The sequence below is a fragment of the Carettochelys insculpta genome, chromosome 24 (genome assembly GCF_033958435.1).
Source record: "Carettochelys insculpta isolate YL-2023 chromosome 24, ASM3395843v1, whole genome shotgun sequence".
Classification (NCBI taxonomy): domain Eukaryota; kingdom Metazoa; phylum Chordata; order Testudines; family Carettochelyidae; genus Carettochelys; species Carettochelys insculpta.
Genome location: NC_134160.1, coordinates 7,137,260 through 7,156,883, shown reverse-complemented (window position 1 = coordinate 7,156,883; position 19,624 = coordinate 7,137,260). Strand labels below are relative to the sequence as shown.

At 46.3% G+C, this 19,624-nt stretch overlaps 1 protein-coding gene across 19 annotated transcripts in view; it reads right to left on the bottom strand.

Annotated features, from left to right (window-relative positions):
• Positions 1-19,624, bottom strand: part of MACF1 (microtubule actin crosslinking factor 1) — a 317,553-nt gene that overhangs the window by 91,714 nt on the left and 206,215 nt on the right. For 17 of the 19 annotated variants that reach the window (XM_074976442.1, XM_074976451.1, XM_074976458.1 and 14 more), the window contains 6 exons: positions 19,190-19,252; positions 18,149-18,390; positions 16,904-17,033; positions 15,687-15,886; positions 13,286-13,781; positions 9,780-11,251 (listed from right to left, as the gene is read on the bottom strand). In XM_074976442.1, coding sequence (XP_074832543.1) covers positions 9,780-11,251; positions 13,286-13,781; positions 15,687-15,886; positions 16,904-17,033; positions 18,149-18,390; positions 19,190-19,252 — 2,603 coding nt within the window. The remainder of the gene's footprint in view (positions 1-9,779; positions 11,252-13,285; positions 13,782-15,686; positions 15,887-16,903; positions 17,034-18,148; positions 18,391-19,189; positions 19,253-19,624) is intronic. The other 2 variants (XM_074976444.1, XM_074976459.1) reach the window with 1 other exon arrangement.

The window sequence follows — 19,624 nt, the reverse complement described above, 5'->3', positions numbered from 1 at the left end:
ATGGGTGCTAAAACTGGCACCTAACGAACCAGAAAGCAGATCCTGCTGCTAATATGGAAGAGGGTGAAATCCTTTATAAAGGAAGGGTGAAAGGTGCCACCCCTGTGAGTTGGGGAACTCTCTTCTGCATGCTTCTTTAGGGAGTGTAATCAATAAAGGTGCCAATCAATAATAAAACAGGCAAGAGGTGAGAGGGAAACACCAACATTCAATCTCTGCAAGTCACATCACTGAAAAGCTATTTTACACTGTTACTGAAAGGTGCTTACAGTCAACTCCACTCCCCTGTTCCCTTTTGCTCTGTTCACCAGAACTACAACCGTATTCCCCTGTAATGTTGATGTGGCTTTGATCTGCAGTAAATGCTAACTCTGAGTGCCAAAACCCAAATCCTGACACTTGCGTGTTTCTTATACCCCTATTAAACATTATCATTTGTGGCAGTGGTCCTCAAAGTAAGACCTACTATGCCCAAGCTAAAAGTCACAAAGTGCTAAGTACGCCACCTTCATGATTCAAATCAATGCAGTTACACTAGATCCCTTCTCCAGCACTGCACTGTAATCCAATCCACATACCACTTCATTGTGGCTCTCAAGATTGCAAAACTTTTTCTACCGCACCAAACACAGGGCTAAAAAATAGACCCAGCTTAGAATTCAGGCATGCTTCTTGCAGAATTTATTCGTTCTCTATATCTCCCTTCACACAAGGCAAGGGGGAGGTATTAGAAAGAAAAGCCTCTGAACTGAGTGGTGACTAGCATGGTTAATGGTTTTAGTCACTCCCTCTGACTCCATCATGAATCCTGAGAGTTTCTACCGCAAGAAAGAAGGCCAGAGGCATGATGAATCTGTGAGCCCCTGGACTGTAAAATAAAATCAATGGGCTGCTTAAGTTATTTCTATCTAGGGCTTTCTCTCTGTCTCTCAAATGCTCAAGTTCAAAATCCTTATTGGCCTGAAAAGTAAGGGTTGCCAGAGTCAAAGAATGCAGTATGTTGGGAAACTCGGGTTTCAAATAACCCATCACAAGGATTTATTACATGAGGACAAAAGTTGAGAGAGAGAACGTTTTCAGAGATGTGCACAGCAGTGTCTAGATGTACCCTAAAATCTGGTTTGATGATTACAATTTTGTCTACAAAATGTGAAAGTATCTGGCAGATATCTCACCCTAACGCACCAATTCAGAACTCGAGGGCTTTACTCTCGCCACAATTAACAAGTGGCAGTCACCAATGGCAGCATGTCATTTCTGGCTCCTTTTCCTGCAAATCCCTCTTATAGCTTAATTCCTCTCGTGCTCACTATGCCTCTACAGGAATGGTTCATGGCTGGCTGTGGATTCTTCCTTTGCTGCAGTAATTTCTCAAGAATGAAGGAAGGAGAGGAATGGAGAGGTAGTAAGCTCTTGGCTTCAGCTGGCTATTCTTGGTTTGAAGTCACTGATTTGGTCAGTAAGTTTATCCCATCCTGCAGCAGAGGTATTTCAGACCCTTTACCCCTGAGCATATTTCTCAGGAAGAAGGAGAGATGTGAACTTCTTGGAAGAAACAGTTTCCTGCTTCCTCTCGGAGGTGATTACCACAGAATTATAGAACACTAAAATTGGAAGGGACCTCAAGAGGTCATTGAATCTAGTTCCCTACCCTCACAGCAGGACCAAGTACCATCTAGAGTCTTTAGACCATCTCTGATACTACTGATCATACTACTGGGGATCAACTTAGAGCAGCAATGAGCAACCTAGGCTAATGAGTGGGCCGCATGAGTGGCCTTCCTTCATTGCGGTGGGCCACAAGATTGTTGCAACCAAGACAGTCTACAGGGATAGGGCAGTTTGGGCAATGACGCTTGTGTACCTAGAATTTCCATGATGTGCCAACTGAACCACAGCACCATGCTGCTCGGCTGCGGAGGGAGTCACAGTCAGCGTTACGTGCAGTCACCACTCACCTCACTTCACGTGCCCTCGCTTTAAGTGCGTGTCACTTTAGGAACCGTTTATTATTAGTGCACCCTCGTACTCTGGGAGGAGCATAGGTCACCTCCAAGTCTCCTCCATTTCACTCCGTCTCAGGACAAAACTTCTAGCTGACCTCAGGAGTATCCCCGTGGTTGTCCTTCAACCACAGTAGATCTTCTTCACGATGACAGACGTCGTCCAGAAAAAATTATGCAGACATAGACCAGTGGAATGGGCAACAGTAAACAGAACATCACGTGGGCCACACACAGAACCCCGCTGGGTTGCATTAGGCCCCCGGGCTGCAAGCTGCCCATCGCTTGATCTGGAGACCTTCATCCTCATGGGTGAGGGGGGAATTATCAGCAACTAATATACACGACTTTTCCCACCAAGCTAGGTTTCCAGCAGGAATATCAATTGTTGAGTGCATGAAAGAGCATGGATAAAGTCTTGGGTTTTGTCATAGGTCAAACAGAACCTGGCAGTAAATGTTTCTTCATTATTATTCTGCAGCTTTTCAAGATATTGGGCAAAACAATGTCTTTGGCCATGCTGGAGGTACAGGGTCCGAATATACACTGTACTTGGAAAATGTAAAATAGACAGGTGTTACAACGGCAACACATCTCTCAAATGTGTGCTTCTTTAGCTGGCTCCCTTGTTTAAGTCAGTTGTATTAGCCTGATATCAGTCTCGGCGTCCACTTATGCCTCTCTTGAAGCCAGTTGACTAAACAGCCATTTTATTTGAGTACTAAAGCAATCATATTAGTTTCTATTATAGCAATTCAGATGCTTTCTCTCAAGTATCCGTTAGAAAAAATTCAGCTCTTCAGACTCTCCCAGACACAGTTTTTAAGGCTCCTCTTCAGTACAACTTTGAAAGGAAGGTAGTCTTGCCTACATTTTGATCTCATCTTTTCCACGAGAAGGAAATATGAGTCCCTCAAGACACAAAAACTCTGAAATGTTGTTTAGGAAAGGCCAAGGGAAAGGAAGACAGGGCTCATAGGCATTAGGAGAAGACAAATAAAAACCAATGATGATATTTTATAGAATGGAGATAAGATGCTTTGTTTATCGAACACTGTGTGTGTTACACCTTCAAAGGGTTTTACAAAATGTTGTCACATACTTTCCTCTGCTTTGCAGGTGAGAAAATTAGGGAGCAGAGAGATCAGGTGACTTGCTCAAGGTCACACAACAAATCAAATGTCAGAACCAAAAACAGAATCTAGGGTTTCCCAGCTCCCAATTCCCTCTCTAACCACTAGGGAAGCATCTAAACCCACACAGGCACAGTGCTCTACGTGATGTAGTTTCGAGTTCTATGGAGCAGACGGATCTACTGGCTTAGACAGAACTGACGACTAATCAATCTTCTTAGGAAAATATAGTAAATAGGGATTCTAGATGGTAAGCGCGCTGAGGCGGGGAACATCTTTTTGTTCCATGTTTGTACAGCACCTAGTGCAATGGGATTCTGGCCTACGAGTCACGCATCTGACGAAGTGGGTCTTTGCCCACGAAAGCTTATGCTCCAAAATATCTGTTAGTCAATAAGGTGTCACAGGACTTCTTGTTGTTCTGGCCTACAGGTAAGGCTCTCAGACACCCACATCATACCTGTCCTTTGCAATCTTTCCCTATCAGTTAGGCTCTTTTGTATTGAATAATGTAACTTTAGGCTATCCTAAGCATGTTCATCTCTTTCCTGGCTTTTGGGTGGCAAGTTTGCAATTCAGGATCCTTTCTGGATTGCTGGTGACTGAGGGCACAGAGATAAAAACATGACCTGTTTAGGATGCGTGCTGCCTCTCCAGAATGCAAGTCGGCAACGAGGAAGAGTCTGCTGCTGGCTTAGCCATTGTGTTTGTTTATATTATAACCAGCCCTTGTTTGAGTTCAATTGTTAGCATTAGTCCAATGGTAAGTTTCTTCTGAGAAAACCGAGCTGACAGCAGAAAGAAACAAGGAAAAATGCCAAAAAGTGAAAGCTCATATGTGCAGCTGCCATTGGTGGATGTTTCCCGTCAATCCTCCAGTCAAAAGCATACAAGCCATCAGTTCCACTCTAGTGGAACGGGAACAGAAAAGATATTAACAGGTTGCAAAGTCCTTTCCGAAAGAACAAAACGGACTTGACAGAGAGGCTGGTGCCTGATTGTTGCTTTTGCAACCACTGCCAAGTGGTCTGCCTTTCTCTAACTGAAGCAGACACCGTGTTCCTAATGCGGCGCTAGAACCTGCAAGACAGGGCAGCGATTTGCCCTTTGCAGCAAGGCTACAAACTTCACTCACGCAGGTGCTAGATCTGCCAACGTTATAAAGGATATTCCAGATGAGTCTGCTACTCCCATAGGGTCACAGACCCATTGCACACCATAGACCTGCAGACACAACTCAAGGTATATCTTTGCTGATATGGGAAGATGCAGTTTCCTGCTCGAGCCTAAGACCAAAGCATATCTGCAGTCGCCTGACTGGCTAGCAGCCCTGAGTGCAGTCCCAACCAAAACCCTCTGTACATACACTGGCAGCTGGCCTGTTCTGCCATCATGCTACACTTCTAACTTTAGCATATTGGCCTGATCAGACCTAGCATTCCTTAAAGCTGGAAATCACACCTCTGCCCCCAGGGACGACTTACTCTGCGTCTCCACTTTCTTCTTAAAAAGGAAGACCTCTTTGTATCTACCATCAAAGGATGTTAGTTTGGGTTAGGAGTCATTAAAAAAGGGACAGAGAATAAGACAGAGAATGTTTCATTGCCTCTGTGTAAATCCATGGGACGCCCACATCTTGAATACTCCATACAGATGTGGTCTCCTCATCTCAAAAAAGATATATTGGCATTGGAAAAGGTTCAGAAAAGGGCAACAAAAACGATTAGGCGGTTGGAATGGGTGCCATATGAAGAAAGATTAAAAAGACTCATGTTTTTCATCTTAGAAAAGAGGAGACTAAGGGGGGTTATGATAAAGGTCTATAAAATCATGAATAATGAAAAGTTATTTACTTGTTTCCATAAGAAATAGGGGTCGCCAAATGAAATCAATGGGTAGCAGGTTTAAAATCACACACGCTGGTCTGACAATCTGCCTGGAGATCACAGGCATCCCATTTTGCGTGCTTGTTCATAAAATCAGTGCATGAAGACTTCATGTCTGCTGGTGCTGGTGCTTGTGTGTTCTGGACAGATTGAAAAAAAAAAAAAAAAACCTCTCAAGCGTTTCAGGAATCAAGTTCTGCCAACCATGAGCAGCGTTCTCTGTAGACAGATCCAAGGAGGAGCCATGCAGAGAGGCATTGTTTTTATTATTCTAAAGCTGTGGTGTACAATACACTTGTCATTCACACACCGCAGTGTGGTGAAACATGGCTCAGCCATACACGTAGCGCTCTCTCGCCTGCTCCATGCATGTGCCCCATCATTTGGTGAGTTGCCAGCAGGTTGGTTTTTTGTTTTCTTTTTCTGGGGGGGAGGGAGACACTTATTTTGAGGAAGGGGGAGTTGTGGCAATCCTTTAATTTCTATTGGACACCACTGTTCTAAAGGCTGCCTCTAGGCCTTCCTGCCACACACCACTCAGATCTCCAATCCAGAGGTGAGATGCTTTATTTGCTATTGTCCACTGAAAGATCTCAGCCTGTTTTAGGTACCAAAATATATTATATCTATGTTTCCCATCTTGCACATGCATTTTTCTGGTTTCCACCTAAGCAACAATAAGGGAGCGGTGATCTCCAACCAACCCTCCCGTAGCTGTACCAAACCTTACGGCTTTCCAGTTGTTAGAAGTCACAGCAGCTTCATGATGCGTGACGCCCCCCCCCCCCCACCGCCACTGCCCAAAGCTCTGGGTGTGAGTGCACACGACTGCCATGCACTCCGCGTTGCAATTCAGCCCAGGAACTAAACTCTTGACCCATGGAAATGAACCAAAATATTGTTCCTCAGCCTTGAGAACGAGGCCCAAAGAGACTTCCTTTCCCTGACCCTCTAGGGTGTCAATGCGGCTGACACACACAGATTCTTTCCTTTCATTGTTTGAGCTTCCCATGAGCTCAGCAAAAGCTGGGCCTGGAGCTCACTCTGCCCCCGCTGCAAAGGCTGGCGCCAGCTCCCCACAACAGCAGCAGCATGCCATGAGCTTTCAAAAGGTTTGCCAGCGCCGGAGAAGCTTCTAGTCTGGCGACCCCACTCGCGCACTAAACAGGGAACATTCGTGGCTTCGGCACCACTGTCTGTGCTGTTTTACAGATCAGCTGGGGGCAGGATTCCAGGGTCATTTCTTCCCACTCACAGGGGCGGGATCACCACCAGGTGGGGTAAGTGCTCGCTGAACTCTGCAAAAGCCTGCAGGGGAGGAAGGACGCTCCACGCTGCCAGGCCAACGGACAATTTAGGACACGTTTCCCTGAAAGCTTGCTCTGGCCAAGCTCAGTCTCTCTTCCCAGGTCCCATTCAGGACGGGCCACTACTCATACCGGTGCTCGCTGAATGATGTGAAACAAGATGGCCACTCGTCACGCCTGTGCTATCATTCAGGGTTGAACCTGACATCTGGGATGTCTTTTTTCCCCATAGAGGCCTACGGGGAAAAGGGGGCAGATGGTGGCAGCAGCTCCGGGCCCTTTGAAGTGATGTAGCAGCACCACTCCTTGCACTCGGTGGGTGGGTGGGGCCCTTCCGGTTTTGGTCCCAACCCTTCCAGAGGCATGGAACCAGGCCCCCCTCCCACCTTCCCCTGGAGCCTGCAAGGGACGCCAGCCCGCTGGTAGTCACCATGGATGCCAGAAACACTAGGTTTTCAGGTTTCAGAGGTAGCCGTGTTAGTCTGTTTCAGCAGAAACGACGACTCCAGTAGCATCTTAAAGACCAATAATTTTATTGTGGCGTAAACTTTCATGAGTTCCAAGCCACTTCACCAGATGTATGAAGTGAAAGAAAAAGAGAGAGAGATGATAGGGATTTGGCGATGGGAGTGTTACATTAGAGCTAGTTCAATCAGGGAGGATGGAGATAAGAAGGTGAGAACATCTATACTGGAAAATGACTTATGTAGCGAGAAAACCTTTCCAAGTCCCTATTCAGACCCATTCTGATAGTGTTAACATTTGCATATGAATTCCAGCTCCACAGTTTCACCCTGCAGCCTGTTTTGAAATTATTTTCACTTGAGGATGGCACCTTTCCAAGTCCAGGGAGGTTAAAATGTTCTCCCACTGGTTTTTAGATGTCATCATTCCTGCTATCTGATTTGTGTCCATTTATATAGCTGTGTACAGACAGTCCAGTTCATCCAATGTGCATGGCAGAGGGGCACTGCTAGCACATGATGGCATATATCACATTAGTTGATTGAATTAGTGCTGAGATAACACTCCCATCTCTGTATCCTTACTATCCGTTTCTTTCTCTTTCGCTGCAGGCATCTGATGAAGTGAGTTCCATCTTGTGATAGCTTATGCCATAAAATAACTGTTAGTCTTTAAGGTACCACTGGGCTCCCTGTTGTTTTTATTGGTTCTTGAAACGAACTGTTTATAGGGAGCATTTCCTCTGCGTGACTATCATTTCTCCACCAGCCTTCATCTCCTCCCTGCCCTCCACCCGGCTTTCTTTTATTTTAATTTTTACGTAGAAGAAAGCTAAAATAATGACTACAGCTTGTGTTCTGCGAGAAAACTTCTGCCGGCAGATATCCCAACCTAAGAGAGTCCCAGGGACTCTGAGAATAATCAGTGACTCCTCTTAAGGAGAGTAACAGAGAGGTAGCTGTGTTAGCAAGCACTCCAACCAAACAAAACAGCAGAAATGTAGCACTTTAAAGACTAACAAAATGATTATTCAGTGATGAGCTTTTGTGGAACAGACCCACTTCATCAGATGCTTCTGTTAAGGATGTGTATGTATCGCCTTCGGCTGTGGTACCTTTGGTTTCCAAGAAGACGATCAAGAGGTGTTCCAGTATGCACAGCTGTTGCTCTCTCCCCCCCAACACCCTCCGGAAGCGGCGCCCTTGGTTACCGATGGTAACTAAACAATATCCACTTATGACCAGCTGAAGTTATGGTTCCCACTGTTTCAGGCTATCCATGCCAGTCAGGTGAGTCACAGGACATTCCATTTGACCCTGGTTTAAATCAAAGTGATTCAGCCAGAAGCAATGTCTTTTATATAGGAAAGTTTCTGCCAGTTACAGAAGTACAGACATATAGGGTATAACCAAGGGCGCCACTTCAGGAGGCGGGGGAGAGGGCAACAGTTGTGCATATTGGAACACTGCTTGATCATCTTCTTCCTGTGCCCTCCCAAAATGGTGCCCTTGGGTCTAACTTTCCTTATGGATATTCTCATTCTAGGCTACAAGTGGCTTTCTTAGGCTTGGTCTGCACTAGGGATCAAAGTCGATCCCAGATATGCAATTCTAACCATGCCATTATCGTAGCTAGAACTGACGTATCAGGATCGACTTTGCACCCTGGTGTAGATCACGATCTTCAGGCTCGCGCCAACATCCCTTACTTCACGTGGCAGCATTGACTACCAGAGTTCAATGTTCTTAAAGTTTTCTTGGAACTCCTTTAGCCTTTGTGACATTTCCTCAATGGACCGGACGCTGCAAAATCAAACTCCAGCGGATTGATCGTGGCGCGTCGAACCCACCGTTAGTATAGACGTACCCCCAGGTTGAGCACAAACCTTTCTCAAATGACAGACTAAACCAGAAAAGCCACTTATGTCCATCATCCCTGACTGAATTAGCTGTAATGTAACACTCCATCACCAAATCCCTATTACCTGTCTCTTTTTCTTTCACTCCGGAATGGAAGAGTCCGCACAAGGCTTATAGCACATAATTAGTTTGGTTTAAGTTCATCCCTCAGGTTACACTGAAAAATGTTCCCATGTAGATGAGGGCTAATGGTTCGAGAGGACCGTGATCCTGTGACGGTGTAACAGAGGCCTTACTGTCTGAATGTGATCAATTAGCTGTGTGATGAGAAGTAAATGACTTACCCTCTTACTGTTAGTCACAGAGCAGCATGATGTAATCAGACTGGGAGTGGAGAGCACCAGTAATAGAGGTGAGCACCTTAATCTCTAAGTAGCACTGGTATCGTTAATGTAGTGTAACAGCACATCCTAACAGAAAATTGAAAACCTTCTCTCTCTGGGCTCATTTAAAAGTTTTACACACATACCTTGACAGTCTCCAGAGTTTTTCTGTTGGCAGTGGGAAAACCCTATAGTAAAAACTGCTAAGACATAGGTACCCTCCCACTGCAGTATTTTAAAACTCTCTCTAATTTTATCCAAGGCCCCAGAAAAAGAGGCATCACAGTCCAAAATTCCTGAAGGATTCAGGGGTTGGGCAGACATGTCTGCTCAACAGATGCACTGATGGATCTATAGAGGATGTCTCAGAAACCACTGAAATCAGGATTCAATAAAGTCAAGGAACCAAAGGTCCTCTTCCCTGAAAAATACCATATCGAAAAAGCCAAGGGATGTTCAGATATTCTGCACAGTGGGAGGTTGGGTGAGGAGAAGACAAGGGACAACTCCAACCATAAAATCAGCAAGAGAGTTATCAACTTTTCCTTCCAGATACTCAGCTCTTAAATGGCAGAGATCCTCTGCCTCAAACAGCACCAGGCAGCATGTTAGCAAGAAAGATGTATGAATTCTGCAAGGAACACACTTGCTTCAGGACAGCAGAAGAGAGCAGGTCAAACCGCACATGGAACTTTAACCAGCACATGCCATTTTAAAAAAAACCCTGCCTTGGGAATGCTCACCTTGAAATCTGCCAACTGCTGATTGATGGTTTCCACCTCCGTCCCTACAATCCACTGCAGCGCCTCGTTCTCCTCTGCTGCCGTTGTCATCTGATTCAGCTCCTTCAAGGTGTTGTAAAAGTCCTCGACTCGAGAGAGTGTCAGTTCTACCTGCTCTTGGCGATTTTTGCCCCTTTCGGTCAGCTTACTGCATTGCTTATTAAGAGTCTCCAGCTCACGTTTTAGCCCTAACAAGTCAGGGCTTCCTTCATCCTCCAGCATTTGCCTGCATTCCTGTTCAGAGGCTTCAATGTCCAACTTGAGCACCTGTAGCCTGCTCAGGAACATACGAACATCCTCAGCTTGTGACTGAAGACTGTCGATGTCTCTCCCGATGGCACCCATGCTATCAAGTTCATCATCTAGATCTGCCAGCTGCGAGAACATTTCCCGTACGTGGTTATTAAACTGGCCGATTCCTTCCAGCTTGGTCTCCATCAGCGCGCAGCATTCGTTTACTTTTTCTTTCACCCTGTTAAAGTCCTGCTGGGAATCCTCAGCTTGCCGTAACAGCTGGGAACAGTCAGACCCAGCGGGAGCATCTTCCACCAGACCTTGCGTGAAGTTTTTTAGATAATCCACCTGAGGCTCCAGGGCCTGCAGCACTTCCTGCTGAGCCCTCAACTTCTCCAAGTTCTTACTGCTGCAGGCTTGAGGTCCTAGAGCATCATAGATTTCTAGTTGATGCTTTGCCCCTTCCAGCTTCTTCTCAATGTTCTTCAAGTTTTCTTGGAACTCCTTTAGCCTTTGTGACATTTCCTCAATGGACCCTGTCTTGGCTTGCAGCTCTTCTGTAATGGCATCCATCTTTTGATTGATCCCAGCCTTCTCATCCCGAACCTCATCTTCATCTGTCTGACAGGCTTCTATCAGGACGTCAGCAGCACTGTTCAGCATCTCCAGGAGGGAGCGGCGCTTCTCCACATCCGTGAGCATCGCCTTGGACCTCAGAAGGGTCGCCTCTAGCTGCACGGGATCCAGAGTCACTTCCAGCTCCGACATCTTTGCCCTGCAGTCCTCGACCCAAGGAAGGAGGTCTTCCACGTGCCGTTGGTATTTCTGGGCCTTCTGCAAACAGTCCTTGAGTCGGGAGTTTCTGTCAGTGACCTGCTTGCTCAGGTCATCCCAATGGGTTCTAAGGCTAACTAGCTGGCTTTGCAGGGCAGTCTTTTCCTCCCCAGGCTGGACAGAGAGAAGCAGAGACTCTCCCTCGGCCACAATCATCTCATAGGAGCCACTATGCTGGTTGAGATTCTTCTGGAACTCTTCTTGCTCCTGGATCTGACTCTGCAACCTCTCTAGTTTGGCAGAAATAGGCCGGCTCTGGCCTTGCTGGCACAGTTTGTCATCCAGCCAGGCCCTAAGCTCGTCAAACATGTGCTGGAACTGCTGGGAGCTTGCGAGTGCGGTCTGCAGTCGATTCATCCGGTCAGCTGAAACAGAGATAAGATTAGACAGGAACCATTCAGATGGAATCTAATCAGCTAGGTGAAATTGTTTTTAAAATGGCTTGAATGCGCAAGCTACATCTGATTAATGGGAACAAATTCCTCCCCTGGCGCATCAAGAGCCTTTCATTCCTCAGGCTATGAACTTCTGCAGAACAGTTAGGAGACAATAACAAAACGGAGTGGGGGTGACTTTTGGCTAGGAGGGCTCCAGATTCAACCCACTTTCCCCTCTTCACATACAGGAGATTGGGGCCAGATTCTTTTCACACTCAGTCAACACCACTCTTAAAATCAGATTGCGTAACATGACAGAGTCCAGCCAGAAGGCTATAGTAGAGAGGGACAGAAGGGAAATATATTAGCCCTAGGTTAAATAGGTCTCTGTTCCCAGAGTAAACCAGCAAGGGCTTATCCAGAACCAGCAGGAGCCTGCGAGCATCAATCAAGGCAGTCACATCAGTTAGGACAACTGGAGCCAATGAAGAATCAGCTGATATTGGTTCTGAAAAGGCTCCTCTTCTGTTGGCTCAGTGGCCGTGTCTACACGTGTCTACTGTGAAGTCTCCTTATTCCTATGAGCAGATGGGACTAAGGGGACTTCGAAGTAGGCGGGATCCTTTCGAAAAGGAGCCCCGTCTGGACGAGCCGCACGGTGGCGAGCTGCGTCAATTTCGAAGTGCCGCAGCGGCCTGCATGCTAATGAAGCGCTGAATATGTATTTCAGGACTTCATTAGTAAACTTCAAAATGGCCATTTGCATGGCCATTTCGAAGTTTTTGGCTAGTGTAGACACGGCCAGTGTGTGGCAGGGGTGGATGAGAAAAGGAGCTGTGAGATTCTGAGAGGAGCAAAGGCGAGAAGGTATCAGCCTGCTGTAAAGAGGGTGCAGGGGAAGGTCGTAGGGAGGTGGTCCAGGGAAAAGTAGCTGTCATACAACTGACGCTGGAGACATTGCAGTCAGCGGCTAACACAGGGTCCCTGGGCTGGAGTCCCATCCCCTATCCAGCACAGGGTTTTGGAATGGGTGCCATGTGAAGAGAGATTAAAAAGACTGGGGCTTTTCAGCTTAGCAAAGAGAAGACTAAGAGAGGATATTGTAGATGTCTATAAGATCATGACTGGTGTGGAAAAAGTGAAAAAGGAAAAGTTATTTACTTGCTCCTGTAACATAAGAACTAGGGATCCCCAAATGAAATGAATAGGCAGTAGGTTTAAAACTAACTAAAGGAAGTTTTTCTTCACACAGCGCACAGTCAACCTGTGGAACTCCTCGCCAGAGGAGGTTGTGAAGACCAAGACTTTAACAGAGTTCAAAAAAGAATTGCATAAATTCATGGACGTTAGGTCCATCAATGGCTATTAGCAAGGTTGGGTAGGAATGGTGTCCCTAGCCTCTGTTTGTCAGAGACTGGAAATGGATGACAGGAGAGGGATCACCGTGATTCCTTTTTCACTCTCTCTGGGGCATCAGGCAGTGGCCACTGTTGGAAGACAATACTGGGTTCGATGGACCTTTGGTCTGACCCTGTATGGCCGTTCTTATGTTCACGGGAGAAGAACTGGTTTTGGTGGAGGGGTTTGTCCTGCCCAAATCACTTGGTGGGGCAGCAGACACTATGGAATTTGGTCTCCTTTCTTTTCCTTGTGCTGGCCAACGATGGCAGTACCTCACCAAACAGTAATCTGATGTCTAAACTGAGTGCTGTCATGAGCCTCTGAGGCAACTAATCTGCCCGAAGGCACAGGATCCACCAAGCTAGAGGAGGAGCTGTCTCACGCTGCAGGTTGGTCAAATGAGTCCTACCCTTGTAATGAACCAATTCCTCTGTTCAATTTCCTGCCCTTGGTGGCACCGTGTGGGAATCAAAACCATACCCCGTACTTGGCACACCACAAAGCACTTCTGATTAAGCCCTTTACAGAACTGTGGAAAAGCCCTTCCTTGCTACTCTTAAAAGCACAGTGACTGCACAGAAGTCCGAGAACTCCCCTATCAGGTGCTTCATGGGGTCTCACCTGCAAGGTCTTCCAAGCCTTTGAGAGGGAAAGCCACCGTCTCTAGACGTTTTCTCAGCTCATCCTTGAGGTACTGCTCTCCAATCAGAGCAGACAGCTCATCACACAGCATCTGAGCCTCCACGATCTCCTCTTCCAACTGCCCCAGGTCAGACCGAATTTCACTGGTTTCCTCCAGCTGCTGCTTCACTGCATCTGGCTGTGTGCTGATGGCAGACTGGCTGCTGAGTTGCTGCCCAACCGCCTTTACCTTCTCAGACAACCCCTGCAGCAGCTCTTGGTACTGGGTGCTCTTGACAATGGCTTGGTCAATCTGGCTGGAACGGCAGTTGAGCCTTTTGGTTAACTCGGTCCATTTCTGATTCACCCCTTGGAGCTGCTCCTGCACTTGGTTTGATGGTGGAGAAACATCTCCAGGACTGGTCAGTATCCCCTGAGCTGCCTGGTTCAGCTGTTCGTGCTGCTGTCTGCGAGCTTCAAATTCTTTCAGCATAAACTGGAACAGAAATAATATAGAAGTGTTTGTATAAGTGTGACAGCACCGAATACACATTGTCAAAACAGAACAGACCTCTGGTAGCTTTAACCTATCTACAGAATCACTTGAACAAACCAAGAAATCCCTGGGACAGAAGTGCAAGGAGACAGCAAGGATCTGTTTATAACATTTCAGTTTATCAGAATTTGGAAGCCTCTGTGATTACATCCACAGAGCATTTCACTTCTCTCCCTTATTTGTCCTACTGCCGTTCAACACAAAATAAAGCAGTGAGTCAAGGAGATATAAATATATTAACTTGGATATTTTTCTTTGCAGCTTGGCTGATTACAGACATATTAGCAATCTGTAGCAGCAACGAAGGGTCCTGTGGCACCTTATAGACTAACAGAAAAGTTTAGAGCATGAGCTTTCGTGAGTTAACTCACTTCTGCATCTGAAGAAGTGAGTTAACTCACGAAAGCTCATGCTCTAAACTTTTCTGTTAGTCTATAAGGTGCCACAGGACCCTTCGTTGCTGCTACAGATCCAGACTAACACGGCTACCCCTCTGATAATTAGCAATCTGGTTAGTAACTAGAAGACACACAGAGAGAAGGTAGGAAGGCTCTCATGCATATGGACGAGCATTTTCCAGACACCGGTTTAGTATCAGGCCTGCCAACAGGTGCAGGCAAGGAGCACAGTTGCCCTGGGCCCTTTAAATCACTGCCAGAGAGCTGCCTGGAGCCCGTGTAGTGTGCTGCAGGAGGCCTGAGAGCTGACTGCCCCTGTCCCTTCCAGGAGCACAGAGCAAGCCCCTCTGCACTGCCACACATACACGCCTTGCCCAGGGGCCCCCTCTGGCTGTCAGTTCATCTGTATATTTAACATGGGTGTCTCTTAGGCTATATCCGCACTGTGCCCCTAACTCAAAATAAGATACGCAATTTGCGCTATGCCAGTAGCATATCTTATCTCGAGTTAATTTCGAAATTGGGTATTTTGGGATTGGGCACTGTCTACGCAGCACTATTTCAAGGCATCGCTTACTTCTCTCTCAACGAGGGGTACAGTGATGCTGAAACAGCGCGCCGAGTATTTCAAAATCCTAGACACAGAGTTACAATTTCAGGATCCAGCGTCTGATACAGTGTAAACATACCCTTAGAGAGTGAAACTGATTCTTTTTTAAATGGAGCACTCAATTCTGGAACCTTGGGCACAGAACAGAGATCAAAAATTACACCGGTTTCCATTGCACGGTGTGTCTCTGTGAGAAGAGATGTCAGACCAATGCTTTGGTACAACGTGGTATAGACAGGACCAGACTGCTAAAAAAGAAGTGAGGTCTGGATACCCAGAGTGTCCCCACATGAATATTCAGCCTGCAGCCAGCTGGGGTGTAAATCTATCCCACAAGAGTCGGTCTTGCCCTAAGTGCCTAGTGGACTTCGCTGATGCAAACTAGCAGTTCCTTAGCCCTCTTTGATTCCCCCCGCTCTGAAACAGGATTAGATCGACACCTACTAAGGAGCCAGTAGTGCTTGTCCACACGGACGCTTAGTACATGGCACATTAGTACAAGGTAGATTTACAAGCCAGCTGGTTTGCACGGACAAAATCTAAGGGTGCATGCTCTGCAGCCGGAGCGTGAACACAGACATACCCACCAGTGTTCCCTGTAAGCTGAGTGCTTGGGTGGCTACTCAGGAGACATTCAGGTGCTGCCCGCCTTATTAGCAGAACACTCACAGCCAGCAAGTAGTGTGTGTTTTCATTGGTGGTGCATATCCACATATGCTTTGGTCTACATAACAAAATTTATTCTGCCCATGGATGGAAAATATTAGTGCAAATGCTGACACCCATCTCTGCCCAATCCTCTTCATTGTTTAACCTAGAAAGGAGACCCTATCTCACCTGGACCTGCTGTTTTTGGGCATTCAGCATGTTAGGGTCAATGGAAAGGGGTCCCAGAACACTCATCATCAGCTCCTTCTCCATCAGCCATGGGCGCAGCTGACCTTCAGCTGCCTGGAAGCTTTCTAGTTGGTTTGCTGATTTCTCCAACTTCTGCTGCCGCTCTGCTGTCACCTGATTGGCTCTTGCCCACCTGGCGTCTGAAAAGAGGAAATGAAATAGCTGGAAGTTTTACTGTTACTAGGGAACCTGCCACTTGATTTCGCAGGTTTTTTCATTTCCTTGTTAGTAATTTATCAGTGGAAATCTTCCCATCTTAAAGTGAGGACTCTAGTGTGATATATCAGTGTAATATTTGATACAGCCACAGCTAACAACATATTATCCATTTCTAACTACTGTGGTTAGGACAGGAAATGTGGAAGCAGGAGAGCTACACTGCATCTGCAACTGCCTCTGAGTTGCCCAGTCCCTGGGCGAGCCATTTAACTTCTCTCTGCTTCAGGTTCCATCTTTGAGACAAAACATAATGTAATGTAAATCCATTTTTGCCAACCCTTCCAGGAAGCTTTGGGTGAAGACACCCTGTGCATGCACGTCATTTCTAGCAAGTTTTAAAATTTTCTTTTTCAAACGCATGCTCATGTGATCATTTGAGTAACTCAAGTATTCTAGGTAATGTTCAAATTTCACTTGGAGCAACGAGGCTTTTATTTTTTTAAAGCACTCAACTGATTTTAAGGCAGGGTATTTTTTTAAGGTAACTTATGAAAACAAACTCTCCGAGCCTTAGGCTGAGTCTATACTCACCTGGAAGGTCGACAGCTGATACGGAATTTTAGCCATCGACTTCCGTGCCTGTCTTCATGGCAGAAGGTTGACGGGAGGGCTCCTCCCATCCACCTTCTTAAATCCTCACGGCTCGTGAAGAGTTCCGGAGTCAATGGTGACCCCAGAATGCGCCATTTTGCACGTGCGTGAAACCGTGCCCCAGAAGATCAACCCTGAGCGGTCGATCTTCCATAGTCGGTGTAGATGTAACCTCAGAGCCATCGTGCAGATGTCATTCACTGAGATAATGCTCACCCTGAAAAAATCCTAGCAGGCCAGACAGCTTGTTGTACTCTGAGTTTTGGAATTGGCCTGGAAATGGAAACCATCCTTTATGGGAGGTTAGGAGACATTTAAAAGTCAAGCTAAGTCTCTACGGTACTTACTGAGGTCATCCAGCATCTTCTTCCAGTTTGCTGCTTCTGGAGAGTCAGGATAATTCTCCAGCAATCCGGAAAGTGCTTCCTTTACTTTCTGGATCTTTCCTGAATTCTGTTCCAACTCAGCCAGGAATGCCTAGGAAGAAAATAATTTTGAGATGGGCTACAGTTTGAAGGAAGAAAGTAGGTACAATTGGAGTTGCACAAGGCTTTGTCTTTGGACTTTTATGGCATCATTTCATATAATGACTAATGCTGAGAGCTCCCTTGGGCCTCAAGAATAGAAGAAATGAAAAGTTCATCTTTCTCAGTGCAACCTAAAACTGGGTTGTTTTCCCATTGAATGTGGAATGACCTCAAAACTGGTGCTAAACATTATAAGCTTTTTTCACAGAGCCAACTGTGCATAAATGATAGGTCTAAAATATCGAAAAGGGTGAAGCTCGCCACAGAGAGGAGGCCTGGAAGCAACCTCAAGAGGTTGTCTAGTCCATGCCCCGCACGCCGAGGCAGGATTATAATACTCAATCATCCCTGAAAGGCACTTTTCTAACCTGTTCTTAAAAACTTCCTCTGCCTGGGATTCTGCAGCCTCTCTCAAACTGTTTGAAGGCTTAGTCTACAGTCTAAGCTGGCTTTATTTCCACAGCTTCTCCTAATATCCTAAATCTTCCTTGTTGCACGTAAGGGTATGTCTACACTTAAAATGCTACAGCAGCATAGTGCGCTACCATAGCATTTCAGTGTGGACACTAACTACACCAGCAGAATGCATTCTCCCAACGACGTAGGTAATGCACCTGCTTGAGAGGCTGTGGCTAGGCTGATGGAAGAATTCTTCTATTGAACTAGTGCTGCCTATATGGTGATTTAGGTTAGCTCAATGCCTCTTAGGGTATGGACTTTTCACTGCCCTGCGCGATGTAGCTAAGCTGTCCTCATCATCTAGTACAGACCCAGGCTTTAGTTGATTCCTGCTTGTCCTACTCTCAGCTGGCACAGAGAACAAGTGAGCACAGTTCTCTTCCTAACAGTTCGACACATTTAAAGACATGTGCGTCCCCCATTAGTCTTTTCTCGGACATGCATGTTCACGCTGCCTTTAAGCACCTGCACGCCCAAAAAGAAATATGCTCTGCAAAGAGGCCTTCGTTGGTTCCTCCCAGCTCAGCGAACTAAAGGACGTCTCAGAAAATGACTAAGTCGCTGTGACAAACTCAGTCCTTATTCCCATTCAGAGAGACAAGTTACCTTGTTATGCTCAGCCTGGGCTCTCACGGTTTCCGTTTTTGTAGGCGAGGAAGAGGCTTCCAGTGCTGACAAGGTACGTTCCTTTGAGTCCAGCCACTTCAACACAGAACTTGCCTCCTCTTGGACTTCTTGCATCTTCTCCAGCATGGCTGACAGCTGTTCCTGGCGTTCTCGCAAGGCTGTGCCAAGTCCCTCGTACTGCTGGTTCACATCAGACATGTCGCACTGGAGCTCAGTCAAATCTAATGACAAAGAAAAAAACCTGAGTGCAAGAACAGCAACACCAGTCCTACCTAGACTGCTGCCACTGAGAATTCTGGGCAACATTCACCCTGGCTGCGAGTGTCAGGGCATGAGAGTCTAGGATCTCTGTCCTTCCATCTACTGAAGACCTGAGATGTCCGGCTATCACCCTCTGTACTGCCAGAGGCCTACTCTCTTGCCTCATGTATGGAGATGGACAGTTTGTCAAACAAAGCAAATCACTTCCCATTAAATTAGCTTCATGCCTCTCATACCCTCATGCTAACAGGATCACATTTAATCCACCTTGCACAGTTCAAGTTCAACTTTTTATATCTGTTATCTTGGCAAGTCAATGAACTCACAGCAGCTAACAAGTGATTTAAGTCACACTTAAAATTCCAGCTTCAGCTCCTCAGCACCAAGACCCCTCACAGCACTTCTGAAAACAATCTCCCACTTCTCAGCTCAATATCATCAGCAGACCAGGGGCCAGGTTATTGTCACTTTCAGAAGCTGGATTTCCTTTCTGTCATTTCACTGCTTTGGTCTGTCCTAAATCTTACATCACAGTAAGCTGCCCACCCCCCTAGCACCATTCTTGTTACTACACAGTGCTGCAGAGATGTATGACAGCTATTTATGGGTTCACTTGCTATAGGATTCCAACAGCATCACATTGCAATTTTTATCTGCCAGGTGAACATCCATACGGACCACTATTATCATGCATCGATGGAAACATAAATACACACACAGACAAAGCTTTCTGTTGCAACAGAGAATTGGTGCTCTCACCTTTGCAGGTGTGGTATCCATTTACGCTGCCTAGTAACACTCCTAGAGCGGGCAGCCCAGAACCTGAGCAAGGGACAGAGAGACAAACAGAGGACAAGACAAACGTGTTAGGAATACAGACATATTACCAATGAACGTACACACTCAGCTCTGGCCCAAACGTTTCCAGCTGTCCACTGTTGACAATGGGCATCATGTCAAAAATAACAACAAACCCTGAACATGAGCAAATTAAACAAAGCACAAGACAACAGAGCTCCCACGAGATGAACCTAGTCAGCCACTAAGGAAATTCATGCCATTTTGAAGGGGTTTATTCCTTTCAGCTCCATAAAGCCACATACCTCATGAATGCCTAACATTAAGAGCTCAGCACCAGATATCCCCCACTCCTCACAGCTAAGACTGAATCATTCTTGATTTTTATCTTTTTAT